Raw genomic sequence first — 16,132 nt, 5'->3', positions numbered from 1 at the left:
TGCGCTCCGAGTCCACCTTTTTTGATGCCTTTTAGAGCCTATGGCTCTAATCAGGTGCTTAAAAAAGACCCCTGCCACTGTAATTCAGGCGCCCGGCACCCAAAAAGGGGCCGGACGCCTGAATAGGGGGTGGCTACAGTGGCCATGGATAGATTGATGCTATGCATGAATCTATCCACTTTACATATAGGCGGGTGGCATGATAGAGGGGGCGGCGCCTTGCGCCCTCAACGGACACACCGCCAAAGTACCTAAGATATAAAATAAACTGATTACCAGAAAAATATCTGTAAGTGTATATTACCTCTGAAAATAAAATACAGTGAACAGTTTTAGAATTAATTATACATTGCCATTGATTACTGGAAAACTGAAATGACCAACGATGTTGTGAAAGTCTGAAAAACATGTTATTTTGATTTGTCTTTAAAATAATGTTCTCTTTTTAGATACTTAAATACATTCTGAATAAAGAAATAAAGGAGAAAGAAAACAGAATGCTATCCAAGAGATTCACAGACTGGGCTTATGGCCCTGTTTCATCTCATCTGTATGATCTGCGCGATGTGGACACATGCTCAAAAAACTCGGTGCTAGAAATAGTTGTATACAATACAGATATTCATGTAAGTGAAATTAAAGGGAATGTATGTTTTTATATATTTTTTTTACTACTTGTATATTATAATAATATAAAACCAAAATTGTAAACGCTGAGCTAGAGAGAACAATCAGGTAGTAAAAAGCTGCCAGCACCATAAAGCCTGATACCAAACTCAAAATAGAATAATAAAGAATATAAGTGCAGCGCTAATTAGTGATAAGTACAAAAAAGATATTAGTGAAAACATCTCTAAAAATTGGCATAAAGCTCAAATGATTCCCACTAAAGCACTCAAAATGAAATTACATACGACACTATACTGTACAATTACATTTTTTTTAGAAGAACAAAATGAAACTAAAAGTAATGGTGAAAAAACTCTTAGGAAGAAAACTAAAGCAGTCACCAACAAAAATTAAATGGTCAAAATCAGTGACGATGTGTATAAATTAAACAGCGCAATCACTAAATAAAAAAGTATAAGCGAGTGTTTTCAGCTCGACTTCATGATGGTTTCCAGTTGGGTATGTTAAATAAAAAAGAAAAATTATTTCTGGTGCCTTCAGCACCTAGGATACTGGTGATTTACTACTTACCCAAGATCCACAAGAGTTTATCAAAGCCCCCTGGCCACCCAATAATTAGCGGCATTGACTCAATTACAGCCAGGATAGGGAAATATGTTAATAATTTCCTGCAACCACTTGTTGTTAAGACACCTGCATATCTGAGGGATCCAACCCAAGTAATCAATCTTTTATCAGATTGTGGATAGAGAGATGGTTGTATATTGGCAACTGCAGATGTTGCCTCTCTCTATACTATAATATCGCATGAACATGATTTCGAGGTAGCTAAATTCTATCTTGAGCAGGATTTTTATTTACCATCAATTCAGAAGGATTTTATTTTGGATCTTTTGGTTTTTGCCACCAGCCATAATTATTTTTGGTTTGGGGGGAACTTTTTCCTACAAACTGCTGGTGTCGCTATGGGTGCTAAATTTGCACCCAGTTTAGTGAATTTATTTAAGGCTCAGTGAGAGAGTGAGGTAATTGATGTTGACCCACCAAATGAGTTAAGTTTTTGGAAAAGATACACCGATGACATTTTGTTGTTGTGGGAGGGAGACCTACCTTCACTTGAAGCCTTTTTTCAGAGGCTCAACTTGAATGACAGGGATATCTCCCTGGAATACGTAACTAGTCAATCACAGATCCATTTTTTGGATCTTAATATTCAAGTTAAAGATTTACAATTAATTACAACTACCTTCTTTAAGGAGACCGATCGAAATGCTTATATCCTGATGAGTAGTTGTCATCATATCCCCTGGCTTAAAGCGGTCCCTAAAAGCCAGTTTCAGCGGATTAGGCGAAACTGTACTAATATATCGGATTACCAACAACAGGCCCAAATCTTAAAATCGAGATTTTTGGATAAGGGGTATAATGAGAAGGAAATTAATGACATCATAAAGAGTGTTGGTAATATGGAGAGGGAGTCCATGCTGGAAGGATCGAATAGGATTAATCAAGCATTGGATAACAGATTTTCCTATTCTTTGGTGACTGGTTATTCTAACCAACATTTTTCAGTTAGAAAGATTCTCAATAAACACTGGAATTTATTGAAGAATGATAGAGTACTAGGTCCTGTCCTTCCTGATCGCCCTTTTGTTATTTATAGAGGAGCACCCTCCTTGCGTCAAAAAATGGTCCGGAATGTGGTAGACCCCCCCTAAAGCCATTTCTTTTTTTCAAACTATGAATGGTTTCTACTCCTGTAGAAAATGTGACATTTGTCAAATTAATTCTTTTAGGGGACATAGGTATGAAACTTTTCAATCGACTCAAACTAATAAATCATACAACATTGAATCATTCATCACATGCTCTTTTGAGTGGTGTACATAATTCAATGCCCGTGCTCCAAATAGTGCATTGGACACACTAAGAGAGCTTTGCGTGTCCGCTTGTCTGAGCATATAGGGAATATAAAGCGTGGCGTTAGCAAGCATAATCTGTCTAGGCATTACGCTAAATACCACAATAAAACATTGAAAGGGACAACTTCAGTGGAGGGGTACAAATAAAATCAGGGCTATTGCTAGAATGGAAACCAAATGGATTTTTATTATGCAATCCTACGTACCCCATGGTCTCAACGTCGAGTGGGACATAAATTGTTTTATCAATAATTCTTAATATTTAAAAAAACGATTTATAAAATATATTTTTTTTTTATTAGCTTCATTAATTGATTTTAATTATGTATTATTTACATAACATCGGGGAACATCAGGGGCACATCAGGGCACATACCACATCAGGCTACATAGTGCATCAGGGCTCAGGGCACATCAGGGCACGGGGAACATCAGGGCACATCAGGGCACGGGGTACATCAGGGCACTTCGGGGCACATAGCACATCGGGGCACATCAGGGCACGGACCACATCAGGTCACATCGGGGCACATGATGGGATCATTTACTAGCCTAGCCAGCATGCAGAGTAGCGCAGGAAGCGCCTGTCTGTAATAAGTTCTCTCTCTCATGTCACGCAGCACTCCCCGGAGGCCCCTCCTCTCTTCTCTTCTATCCCCATTGGCTTGTGACATCATCTGGGATAGACAGGCACCAGCTGTCGGCGATTGGCGGGTAGATCGCTGGACCTCCAAGGCAATAGGAGGCCGCTGAAACTGGCCCACTGATCTGGGAATCTCCCGGTAGTCCCGATGGCCAATCCATCCCTGTCCACATATGGACACATGTAGACACACACGCATATGTGTTTCTGAGTTTTAATTTGCAGAAACTTGTTCCCATCAAATGCAGCCACTGTGCCATCAATTGCAGCCATTGTGCCCATCAAATGCAGCCACTGTGCCCATCATATGCAGCCACTGTTCCCATCATATGCAGCCACTGTTCCCATCATATGCAGCCAATGTGCCCATCATATGCAGCCACTTTTGCCCATCATATGCAGCCACTTTTGCCCATCATATGCAGCCATTTGTGCCCATCATATGCAGCCACTGTTCCCATCATATGCAGCCAATGTGCCCATCATATGCAGCCACTTTTGCCCATCATATGCAGCCATTTGTGCCCATCATATGCAGCCAATGTGCCCATCATATGCAGCCACTTTTGCCCATCGTATGCCGCCATTTGTGCCCATCAAATGCAGCCACTTGTGCCCATCAAATGCAGCCACTTGTGCCCATCATATGCAGCCAATTGTGCCCCAAATGCAGCCACTGTGCCTGTCAAATGCCGCCACTGTGACCTCTGCTGTCCACTTACCCCATCTTTGTGGCGAGTAAGGTAGCGTGTGATGGCGGCGAGCTGTGGAATGATTCCTGTTTTCTCCATGCTTCTCCCTCCTCTGTTGTTCAGTTTTGCTAGGTGTCCAATCAGAGCGCCTCTCCCTTCAACCAATCAGATAACGGGTATTAAACCCATGCTACCTGATTGGCAGAGAGGTGGTTCAGTGTTAGAAAAGCAAATATTCATTTGCTTTTCTAACGCATCTGGGTGGACTGCGAGTGCAATGCTCTGCGCCACGAGTCCACCTTTTTTGAAGCCTATTAGAGCCTAATCAGGTGCTTCAAAAAGACACCCCCCACCGCTTGAATTCAGGTGCCCAGGGCCGAAAAGGGGCCCGACGCCTGAATAGGGGGGGGGGCAGTGGGGGCCATGGATAGATTTATGCAATGCATGAATCTATCCATTAGTCATAGAGGGGGTGGCTGGAGAGAGGGGGCGGTGCCCATGTGCCCTTAATGGACGAGCCCCTGACAGGACCACTAGATATTTCACACAAATTAAGCAATACAAAGAGAACAGGATACTTTTTAACATAAGTACATGGTACCATATACATATATCAGAAATATGAAATGTTGGGGTAACATATTCTTTAATATTTAACAGTTTATTTTATTTTTTCCCCTTAGAACCGCCATGAATTGTTGGCTTTAGAGCCCCTCCAAACTCTACTTCGGATGAAATGGCAGACGTTCGCAAGAAGCATGTTCTTAGTGTCATTTATTTTTACCTTTAACTATAATTTAGCTTTTACTCTTCTCTACTACCAGCCACATGCAGACAAGGTACTTCAGCAGCCTATGTAATAAAAGTAAACACACATTTGTTACTAAACCCAGGATTCTGCAGTCACTATATCTGGTCTCCCACAGTACACAGAACATGGAAATGCAATTATTTTAGTAAATATAAACTGCAAAATACCTTTTCTTATCAGCAGTATTTAGCAGTCTTGTGACTTCTATCAGGCAGAACCGAGCACTGGTTAAAGCTTGTAGGAGGAGTTTTCATTCTCCTCTGATTGTCCTAAGAAGATACATGACCCCTAAACCTCTGTCTGGACAGTGCTGATTGGCCCTGTGCTGATCATATGCACCCTCCCAAGAAAAAAAAAACTCTCTAGCAATACACGCTGAACTGAGCATGTGCAGAGTGCCCCCAATGCTCTATTCTATCAGGAGATAGATTGCGGACAGTAAAAGAAGGGTAGAATCAGAGAAGAAATTATCAAACAGCCTTTTTATACAATGCACATGATTAACACCTTAGGTTCCACAGTGACTATAACAAGCATGCATATAACAGACTGATTTTACTATTCTGGGTTTAGATATGCCCCGTACACACGGTCAGACTTTCCGATGGAAAATGTGAGAACGGATCGTGTTGTCGGAAAATCCGATCGTGTGTGGGCTCCATCTGGCTTTTTCTGTCTTTCCGACACACAAAAGTTTGAGAGCTGGATCTAAAATTTTCTGACAACAAAATCCGATTGTTTAAATTCCGATCATGTGTAGACAATTCCGATGGACAAAGTGCCACGCATGCTCAGAATAAATTACGAGACGAAAGCTATTGGCTACTGCCCTCTATATAGTCCCGTCATATGTGCTTAAAAAACCTACCAAAAAGGCCCACGATATAACTATACTAGTTATAGCTGAAGAGTTTTTACATTCATAGAAGCTCATTCAAATAGACAGTACATGGAATGATGCAGACGTAATTTAAACAGCTTAAAAATGACTTTTAAATGTTTGTTATGGGTTATTAAACTTTGCGTGTGTATACTGTTCTTAGTACTACTTCCTGAATACGTTCTATAGAATTGAAATAACCCATGTATATAACCAAACATGTATTCACCACCATATTTCAGAGCCTTTTTAGATACCAATACATACAGTGCCTTAAAAAAGTATTTATACTCCTTGAAATTTTCCACATTTTGTCATGTTACAACCAAAAACGTAAATGTATTTTATTGGGATTTTATGTGATAGACCAACACAAAGTGGGACATAAATTGTGAAGTGGAAGAAAAATTATCAATGATTTTCAAATTTTTTTTACAAATAAAAGTGTGAAAAGTGTGGCATGCATTTGTATTCAGCCCCCCTGAGTCAATACTTTGTAGAACCTCCTTTCACTGCAATTACAGCTGCAAGTCTTTTTGGGGATGTCTCTACCAACTTTGCACATCTAGAGAGTGACACTTTTGCCCATTCTTCTTTGCAAAATAGCTCAAGATCTGTCAGATTGGATGGAGAGCGTCTGTGAACAGACCTTTTCAAGTCTTGCCACAGATTCTCATTTGGATTTAGGTCTTGACTTTCTCTGGGTCATTCTAACACATGAATATGCTTTGATCTGAACCATTCCATTGTAGCTCTGGGTGTATGTTTAGGGTTTTGGAAGGTGAACCTCCACCCCAGTCTCAAGTCTTTTGCAGACTAACAGGTTTTCTTATAAGATTGCCCTGTATTGGGCTCCATCCATCTTCCCATCAACTCTGACCAGCTTCCCTGTCCCTGCTGAAGAAAAGCATCCCCACAACATGATGCTCCCACCACCATGTGGTATATTCAGGGTGATGTGCAGTGTTTTCGTTTTACGTCACACAGTGTTTTTTTTTAGGCCAAAAAGTTCAATTTTGGTCTCATCTGACCAGAGCACCTTCTTTCACATGTTTGTTTTGTCGCCCATATGGCTTCTCGCACACGGAAAAACTGGACTTTTTATGGCTTTCTTTCAACAATGGCTTTCTTCTTGCCACTCTTCCATAAAGGCCAGAATTGTGGAGGGCACAACTAATAGTTATTCTTTGGGCAGATTCCCCCGCCTGAGCTGCGGATCTCTGCAGCTCCTCTGGAGTTACAATGAGCCTCTTGGCTGCTTCTCTGATTAATGTTCTCCTTGCTCGGTCTGTCAGTTTAATTGGACGACCATATCTTGGTAGGTTTAAAGTTGTGCCATACTCTTTCCATTTTTGAATGATGGATTGAACCGTGCTCCATGAGATGTTCAAAGCTTGGGATATTTTATTATAACCTAACCCTGCTTTAAAATTCTCCACAACTTTATCCCTGACATGTCTGGTGTATTCCTTGGCCTTCATGATGCTGTTTGTTCACTAAGTTTCTCTAACAAACCTCTGAGGGTTTCACAGAACATCTGTATTTATACTGAGATTAAATTACAGGCGGGGGACTCTATTTACTTATTAGGTGACTTCTGAAGGCAATTGGTTCCACTAGATTTTAGTCAGAGTAAAGGAGGCTGAATACAAATACATGCCACACTTCTCAGATATTTATTTGTAAAAAAATGTGAAACCATTTATCATTTTCCTTCCACTTCACAATTATGTGCCACCTTGTGTTGGTCTATCACATAAAATCCCAATAAAATAAATACATTTACGTTTTTGGTTGTACCATGACAAAATGTGGAAAATTTCAAGAGGTATGAATATTTTTTCAAGGAACTGTAGTGACAACTTTTTTAAAGCATTGATTTTTGTTGAACTCTAATTGTATCTAAAACATTCCTAAAATATTGTGGTGGATACATTTAATTTAATAGTTTATGAGATGTTGATACAAAAACCTATAGGAGTTTTGCTCCCAGAAATATATTCTTGTTTAATGCATTGAAAAAGTACATACCTTTACTCATCTTTGTATATTTTTTATACTTCAGACTCCAAAAGCTCTGAACTTCTCGGGTATAACAGGATTTTTTGAACTGTTTGGTCAAGCGTTTGTCATGATTTGGGCCACGTACTTAATTGTTCAAAAGGTTTGTGATTACCATAAATTGACGCTTCAAAACGTTTTGTGATTACCATAAATTGACGCTTCAAAAGGGGATATTTTAAGGCAAATAAATAAATAAAAAAAGTTCAACACAATAATTTTTCAGTATAATTTAAAGTATAACTAAAAGCAAAATGTTTTGTTAATTTTGGATAGGAATTAGAACATGTTGGTTTTTATTGCTGTTCCTATTAGGGAGATTCACCCTCTCTATTTGTAGTGTTTACCATTACCATTGAAAGTGAAAGGAAAAGAACATCCCAAATTTTGGATTGCCCTCAGAAAAGTAACAGAAGGGGAAATTTTCCAATACGGACACTAGTTCTAGTGAACTGGGTGTCCCCAAGGAATTCCCTGAATTTGCAGGAATTTCCTCTCACTTCCTGTTTGGCTATGACACAGGAAGTAAAATGAAAGCTCCACAATGGGACACAGATGGCAAAAGAAAAAAAATCTGAAATATATAACCCTCCCTTCCTCTATCGGAAATTAAAAAATAAATAAAAATGTTTTGCCTATAGTTTACACTTTAACCTCCCTGGCAGTATTCCCGAGTCTGGCTCGGGGTGAGATTTATTTACCATAAGCGGTATTCCCAAGCCAGACTCAGGATCGCATCGCTGGATCCATGGATGGGTTTACTTACCTTGTCCCCTGGATCCAGCAATGTCTCCCCGCTGTGATCAGCGAGCCGCCGTGTCTCACTTGATCTGTGACAGTGCCAAGCTCTGTTCCCTGCAACGCACGCACACGCACAGGGAACAGAGTTCGGCACCAAATTCAAAAAGTAAAAAACACAGTATAGATACAGTATACTGTAATCTTACAGATTACAGTACTGTATCAAACAATTACACATCCCCTTTGTCCCTAGGGGTCTGTCCAGTGCCCCGCATACAGTTTTATATTATAAAAACTGTTCTTTATGCCAGGAAACTGGAGATTGTCCATAGCAACCAAAAAATGTCAGTTTACATCAAAAGTGGTTATAGACCAGCTAGAAAACAGTGATAATAAATTAGAATCACTCGCAAAATTGAGCGATAGCGATTTGTGAGGAAATTCGTCATCAAACACTAAAAGTAATGACAGTGACAATTCTGCAATTCAGCATATTTCAGTGTTTTTGATTCGATTACATTATTGAATAATTTTTATTATTATTATATTATTATTTGTTATAATTATTTATAGTTATTTATTTTATTATATATATATATATATATATATATATATATATATATATATATATATATATATATATATATATATATATATAATATATATATATTAATTTATGATTTCATATTTCAAATGTTATCATACCCGGGATGTCTATTAGACTCTTGTTTGGACAGATTTAAGTGAATTATTTCTAAGAATTACAGGACTACAATATAAAACACCAAATTTCCATGCAAAATAATTGTACCGCTTTCAGCACCTAAAATCTGAAATAATCATACCGCCAGGGAGGTTAATAATAACACGGATCATTTTATATGTTAAACAAAAATGGTGCTTCCCCAATTTAGAACTAGCCTTAAAAGCAAGGTGATTATGGATGGGCTATGCACTCCATGTTAAGAGTATACATAGCAATGGATAAATTAGTGGGAAATATGCCTGCAGTGGGTCCATTCATCCTTAAAGGCACAGGAACACACCAGAAGTCCAGCAGAGCACAATTCCAGCATAATGCTCCAACATTAGACTTAGAACCACACTATACAGAGGGGCCTTGATGAGACAGTGAGGCTTCTCCATATACAGTGCCTTGAAAAAGTATTCATACCTCTTGAAATTTTCCACATTTTGTCATGTTACAACCAAAAACGTAAATGTATTTTATTGGGATTTTATGTGATAGACCAACACAAAGCAGCACATAATTGTGAAGTGGAAGGAAAATGATAAATGTTTTTCAACATTTTTTACAAATAAATATGTGAAAAGTACAGCGTGCATTTGTATTCAGCCCCCTTTACTCTGATACCTCTAACTAAAATTTAGTGGAACCAATTGCCTTCAGAAGTCACCTAATTAGTAAATAGAGTCTACCTCTGTTTAATTTAGTCTCAGTATAAATACAGCTCTTCTGTGAAGCCCTCGGAGGTTTGTTAGAGAAACTTAGTGAACAAACAGCATCATGAAGGCCAAGGAACACACCAGACAGGTCAGGGATAAAGTTTTGGAGAAGTAGGATTAGGTTATAAAAAAAATATCCCAAGCTTTGAACATCTCAGCACTGTTCAATCCATCATGCGAAAATGGAAAGGCTATGGCTCAACTACAAATCTACCAAGACATGGCCATCCACCTAAACTTACAGGCTGGGCAAGGAGAGCATTAATCAGAGAAGCAGCCAAGAGGCCCATGATAACTCTGCTGCAGAGATCTACAGAAAACGAAGAGAAGTGGCAGCACATCCAGGAATTAAAATCAATGACTTTATTGGAACTCCTTAAAAATATGAAACATGACACACAAACGACCCAAAGGTGTTCAGTAGATGCGTTACAAACGTGCTTACTCAGTACGTGTCTCATCATGTTTGTGTGAAACGTGTCTATTGAGCTCCTTTGGATCGTTTGTGTGTCACGGTTCATCTTTTTTAGGCCCCTTTCACACGGGACGGATCAGTAATGATCCGCCCCGTGATGATCCGCTCGCTCAGCGGGGATTGCTCCGTTGTCCCCGCTGAGCTGGTGGTGGACAGGGTGGTCCCGGCACACTGTGCAGGGACCGCCCTGTCAGCTCTCCGTTCTCCTCTATGGGGGATCGGATGAACACGGATTGTTTATCCGATCCGCTCTGCAGACGGATAGAAAAATAGGATTTTCCTCCGTCTGCAGAATCGGACAATTGCGGAGGCGGACAATAGCGGGTGCCTGCGGATGTTCATCTGCAGACACCTGCTATCCCATAGGAATGCATGTATGTCCGCATTTCATCCGCAAACGGATGGATGAAATACGGACATACTGTCCGCATGTGTGAAAGGGGCCTTATGGAGTTTCAATAAGTCATTCATTTAAATTCCTGGATGTGCTGCCACTTCTCTTTGTTTTCCTTGGACTTTTCTGGCTGCGGACCAAGCGAGCATCTAGGTCTTCACAGCAGTATATGAGATCTCGCAGGTTGCTTTGGAGTGGTGTATACCCTGCTATCTCTTTCATTCCAGAGATCCACACCTCAGGTGGAAGAATCTATCCACTGGACAACTATTAGTCGCACACGCCATAAATCTGGCCTTTATGGAAGAGTAGCAAGAAGAAAGCCATTGTCGAAAGAAAGCCATATGAAGTCCCGTTTGCAGTTTGCACAAAGCCATGTGTGGGGACCATAGGTGTACACAGCCTTTTTCATTAGGATGTACACCTTTAAGCTCAAACACATGCATGCGTATATACATTGATGGTGTCAGTGGAGCAGTGGATGGTGTCAGTCATTTTTTATTTTATTACTTTTTAGAATTGTATTTTTTTATTATAATTTTTTATTATTTCAATTTTTTTTATAAGCCCCATTAGGGGGCTTTGCTGAAACATGGAGGAGACAGCATCATGTTGTGGGGATGCTTTTTCATCAGCAGGGACAGGGAAGCTGGTCAGAGTTGATGGGAAGATGGATGGAGCCAAATACAGGGCAATCTTAGAAAAAAAGCTGTTAGAGTCTGCAATAGACTTTAGTCTGGGGTGGAGGTTCGTCTTCCAGCAGGACAACGACCCTAAACATACAGCCAGAGCTACAATGGAATGGATTAGATCAAAGCATAGTCATGTGTTAGAATAGCCCAGTCAAAGTCCAGACCTAAATCCAATTGAGAATCTGTGGCAAGACTTCAAAACTGCTGTTCACAGAGCTTGAGCTATTTTGCAAAGAAGAATGGGCAAACATATCACTCTCTAGATGTGCAAAGCTGGCAGAGACATACCCAAAAAGACTTGCAACTGTAATTGTAGTGAAAGGTGGTTCTACAAAGTATTGAATGGGGGGCTGAATACAAATGCACATCATGCTTTTCACATATTTATTTAAAAAACAAAAATTGAAAAACATTTATCCTTTTCCTTCCACTTCACAATTATATGCCACTTTGTGTTGGTTTATCAGATAAAATCACAATAAAATACATTTATTTTGGTTGTAACATGACAAAATGTGGAAAACGTCAAGGGGTATGAATACTTTTTTAAGGCACTGTATTGGCAAATGTTGTGTAACTAAAACTTGTTAAAAAGTGTAATTTGTTTATTTTGCTAGATAGCTGGTAAGTGTGCTGGGAAAATTTTTTGGGATCATTTCAAGCTAGCTTAATTTTTTGATATCTAAGTACAAAACCAGTACATGTTCCCTTTAATTAGACAAAATTTTACTTTAGTTATCATAACCCAAGTGACAGATAATGTTACATTTACCTAAACGGAGATCAAACGGGAAGGAAGGTTGATAAAGCCACCTTAAGCCCCATACAAACTATCATATTTTCTGCTGATTTTTGTCTTCAGATTTACCAAAACCATGTAGTAGAAGGGCCTGTCTGATTGCATACAAATTGAAACTCCTAAGGTTTGACCTCATATTATGTGGTTTTGGTAAATCTGAAGGAAAAAGTGAGCAGAAAATCTGATAGTGTGTATGGGGCTTAAGACTTCAAGATACAATGATTAATATGTAATTAATATGTAATGTAATGTATCCACTTTTTCCATTCTTTAGGGGATTTCAGTGTTCTGGCTGAGGCCCTCAGATCTGAAATCGATTGTGTCTGATGCCTGGTTCCATATTCTTTTGTAAGTAAAATATAATACAGTATTTCTAAAAACTTTTTCCTCAATGGACTCCTTGAAAATGTTTCAGGTCTTAGGGAACCCCTTTTAATAATTTATTTTAGCTACAGCTTATTGTACATCAGTGTGATCAGTAGGGATGAGCCCGATGTTCGAGTCGAACGTAAAAAAGGCTAACCCAAATAAGTCCCTTCTCTGCCTAGGGCCTGCCTGAATTGATGGAACCAAGGGAACCGTACTTTAATTGTTTGAAGCTTCAGCCCATGGTAGTGACTGCACCCAGATATAATTAAGAAGTCCCCTCTCTGCCCTCAAGCTCCTCTGCTGAAAGAATGGGGCCCAATAAAGGAAGGTTGGCTGTACCCCCCTACCACACTACATTAGTATGACAATTCTTATTGTTTCCTGATCTAGCTTTTCAACTCTGTGTCAATTGCCTACTCATTAAGCAACAAATAAAGAGTAATATGATGCTAATGAAGATGGACACATGGTATATCATGAAGGGAATGGGTATTCCTGCTAAAATCTTAAGCATCCGGTCAAAATCATAATTAGGCCACAAATACCACAACAATTCATGAGTGGTTGATGGAATTTTTTTTTTTTTTTAGTATAGGTAGACATTAAAAATACTAAAATACCCACAGACAACCCCAGGTGTTGGCTTCATACGTTACACATACTGTGTCATTTACAGTTTTCAACCAAATGTAGAAGTTTTACGTTAAATATTATTTTTTTACAGTTTCATACAAGCAGTCCTTGTTATGATATCAATGTTCTGTTGTACATTTGGAGTAGACGTGTACCTGGCCTTTACTGTCATGGCCATGGTCCTTGGATGGACAAACCTGATGTATTATACAAGAGGATTAAAGTCCCTAGGAGTCTACAGTGGCATGATCCAGAAGGCAAGTACCAATGTCCAAAATTCTTCAACTAGATATGGCCCTTTCCCTTTTTATTTGGGAGGGGCTTTGTTTTCTGTAATTTTGTCACCACAAATTCAGGAACTAATCAGTTATTATTTTGAAAGTCAGCAAAATCAGAAAAGAAAATGTAACCTGACCCGAATAATTAGTGGAGCTCAAGCCACTGCTTTCCATGCAGCTGTGGGGAACTTGCATAGCGGCTCCCTTCACTTGAATGGGTTGCACTCAGAAATAGTGCCCCACTGTTGGTGTCAGCAACAGGGGTTATGCCCCATTGTTTGTATCAGTGGATGGAATAGTGCACCGAAGGGTGGATAAAGGCAAGCAAAGGGCTGCATCTAGCCCCCGGGCCACAGTTTGGAGATCACTGCTATAGAGCATTGGAGTGACATTTCATTTGTTTTTCCTTTTATAAAAATATCATGCTATCATATAAATATACAGGTATAGCTATATAATGTATATAAAAATACAGTACTGTACAAAAGATTTAGGCAGGTGTGGAAAAATGCTGTAAATTAAGAAAGCTTAAAAAAATAAAAAAAAGCGTTAATAGTTTATTTTTACCAATTAACAAAATGAGTAAAAAAAGTAAATGAACAGAAGAGAAATCTGAATAAAATCAATATTTGGTACGACTACCCTTTGGCTTCAAACCAACATCAGTTCTTACACTTGCACACTTTGTTTTAGATTTTTCTTCTGTGAGCACACTTTGCATTTTGTAAACTGATAAATCTCCCCTGTGAGTGGTTGGTAAACCTAGTTAGTCACTTCCATTAGAGAAACTCAAAATAACTCAACACGCAGCCATTAATGTCTAAACCACTGGCAAAAAAGTGAGTGCACTCCTAAGTGAAAATGTCCAAATTGGGCACAAAGTGTCAATATTTTGTGTGACCACCATTATTTTTCAACACTGCCTTAACCCTCTTGGGCATGGAGTTCACCAGAGCTTCACAGGTTGCCACTGGAGTCCTCTTCTCCTCCTCCATGACGACATCATGGAGCTGGTGGATGTTAGAGACCTTACGCTCCTCCACCTGCCATTTGAGGATGCCCTGCAGATGCTCAATAGGGTTTACATCTGGAGAAATGCTTGGCCAGTCCATCACCCTTACTCTCAGCTTCTTTAGCAAGGCAGTGGTCGTCTTGGAGGTGTGTTTGGGGTCGTTATCATGTTGGAATACTGCCCTGCGGCCCAGTCTCTGAAGGGAGGGGATCATGCTCTGCTTCAGTATGTCACAGTACATATTGCCATTCATGGTTCTCTCAATGAACTGTAGCTCCCCAGTGTCGGCAGCACTCATGCAGCCCACGACCATGATACTCCCATCACCATGCTTGACTGTAGGCAAGACACACTTGTTTTTGTACTCCTCACCTGGTTGCCGCCACACGCACTTGACACCATCTGAACCAAATAAGTTTATCTTGGTCTCATCAGAACACAAGGACATGGTTCCAGTAGTCAATGTCCTTAGTCTGCTTGTCTTCAGCAAACTGTTTGTGGACTTTCTTGTGCATCATCTTTAGAAGAGGCTTCCTTCTGGGATGACAGCCATGCAGACCAATTTGATGCAGAGTGCGGCATATGATAGGAGCACTTACAATCTGACCCCCCCACCCCTTCAACCTCTGCAGCAATGCTGGCAGCACTCATATTTCTATTTCCCAAAGACAACCTCTGGATATGACGCTGAGCACGTGCACTTAACTTCTTTGGTTGACCATGGTGAGGCCTGTTCTGAGTAGAACCTGTCATGTTAAACCGCTGTATGGTCTTGGCCACCATGCTGCAGCTCAGTTTCAGGGTCTTGGCAATCTTTTTATAGCCTAGGCCATCTTTATGTAGAGCAATCACAGTACAGATGAGCAATGATCCAAAATACACTGCAAAAGCAACTCAGGAGCTTTTGAAGGAAAAAAAAAGTGGAATATTCTGCAATGGTCGAGTCAATCACCTGATCTCAACCCAATTGCGCATGCATTTCACTTCCTGAAGACAAAACTAAAGGCAGAAAGACCCTCAAATAAAGAACAACTATAGACAGCTGCAGTTAGAGCCTGAAAAAGCATCAGAAAGGAGGAAACCCAGTCTTTGGTAATGTCCATGGGTTCCAGACTTCAATTAGCCATTTCCAGTAAAGAATTCTCAACACAATATTACAAATGAACATTTTATTTAGGATTATATTAATTTGTCCAATTTCATTTGAGCCCCTGAAAATGGGAGGACCGCGTATAAAATGGTTGCAGTTCCTAAAAGTTGTACTTGATATTTATGTTTAACCCCTTGCATTAAAGCTGAAAGTCTGCACTTCAAATTCATTTGGATTGTTTCCTGTTAATTTTATTCTGGTGGCATACAGAGCCAAAAGTATGAAAATTGTGCCTGTGTCCAAATATACAGTGCCTATACAGTGCCTTGAAAAAAGTATTCATTCCCCTTATAATTTTCAACATTTTGTCATGTTACAACCAAAAACGTAAATGTATTTTATTGGGATTTTTTGTGATAGACAAATATAAAGTGGCACCTAATTGTGAAGTGGTATGATACAATTTTTTCAATTTTTTTTACAAATAAATATGTGAAAAGTGTGGCGTGCGTTTGTATTGCCCCCCCCCCCCCCCCCGTGTCA

At 39.6% G+C, this 16,132-nt stretch overlaps 1 protein-coding gene across 1 annotated transcript in view; it reads left to right on the top strand.

The window, feature by feature from the left end:
• Positions 1–16,132, top strand: part of LOC143981968 (transient receptor potential cation channel subfamily V member 3-like) — a 66,823-nt gene that overhangs the window by 31,267 nt on the left and 19,424 nt on the right. Inside the window, exons 7-11 of the mRNA XM_077480258.1 lie at positions 450–626; positions 4,571–4,726; positions 7,644–7,742; positions 12,482–12,555; positions 13,301–13,466. Of these exons, the coding sequence (XP_077336384.1) occupies positions 450–626; positions 4,571–4,726; positions 7,644–7,742; positions 12,482–12,555; positions 13,301–13,466 (672 nt within the window). The remainder of the gene's footprint in view (positions 1–449; positions 627–4,570; positions 4,727–7,643; positions 7,743–12,481; positions 12,556–13,300; positions 13,467–16,132) is intronic.

The sequence above is a fragment of the Lithobates pipiens genome, unplaced genomic scaffold, assembly GCF_037356315.1.
Source record: "Lithobates pipiens isolate NorthernLeopardFrog02 unplaced genomic scaffold, aLitPip1_a1.2 Scaffold_16, whole genome shotgun sequence".
In the NCBI taxonomy this organism is placed as follows: domain Eukaryota; kingdom Metazoa; phylum Chordata; class Amphibia; order Anura; family Ranidae; genus Lithobates; species Lithobates pipiens.
The sequence above is the reverse complement of the archived record's forward strand: the minus strand, read 5'-3'. Positions and strand labels throughout refer to the sequence as shown.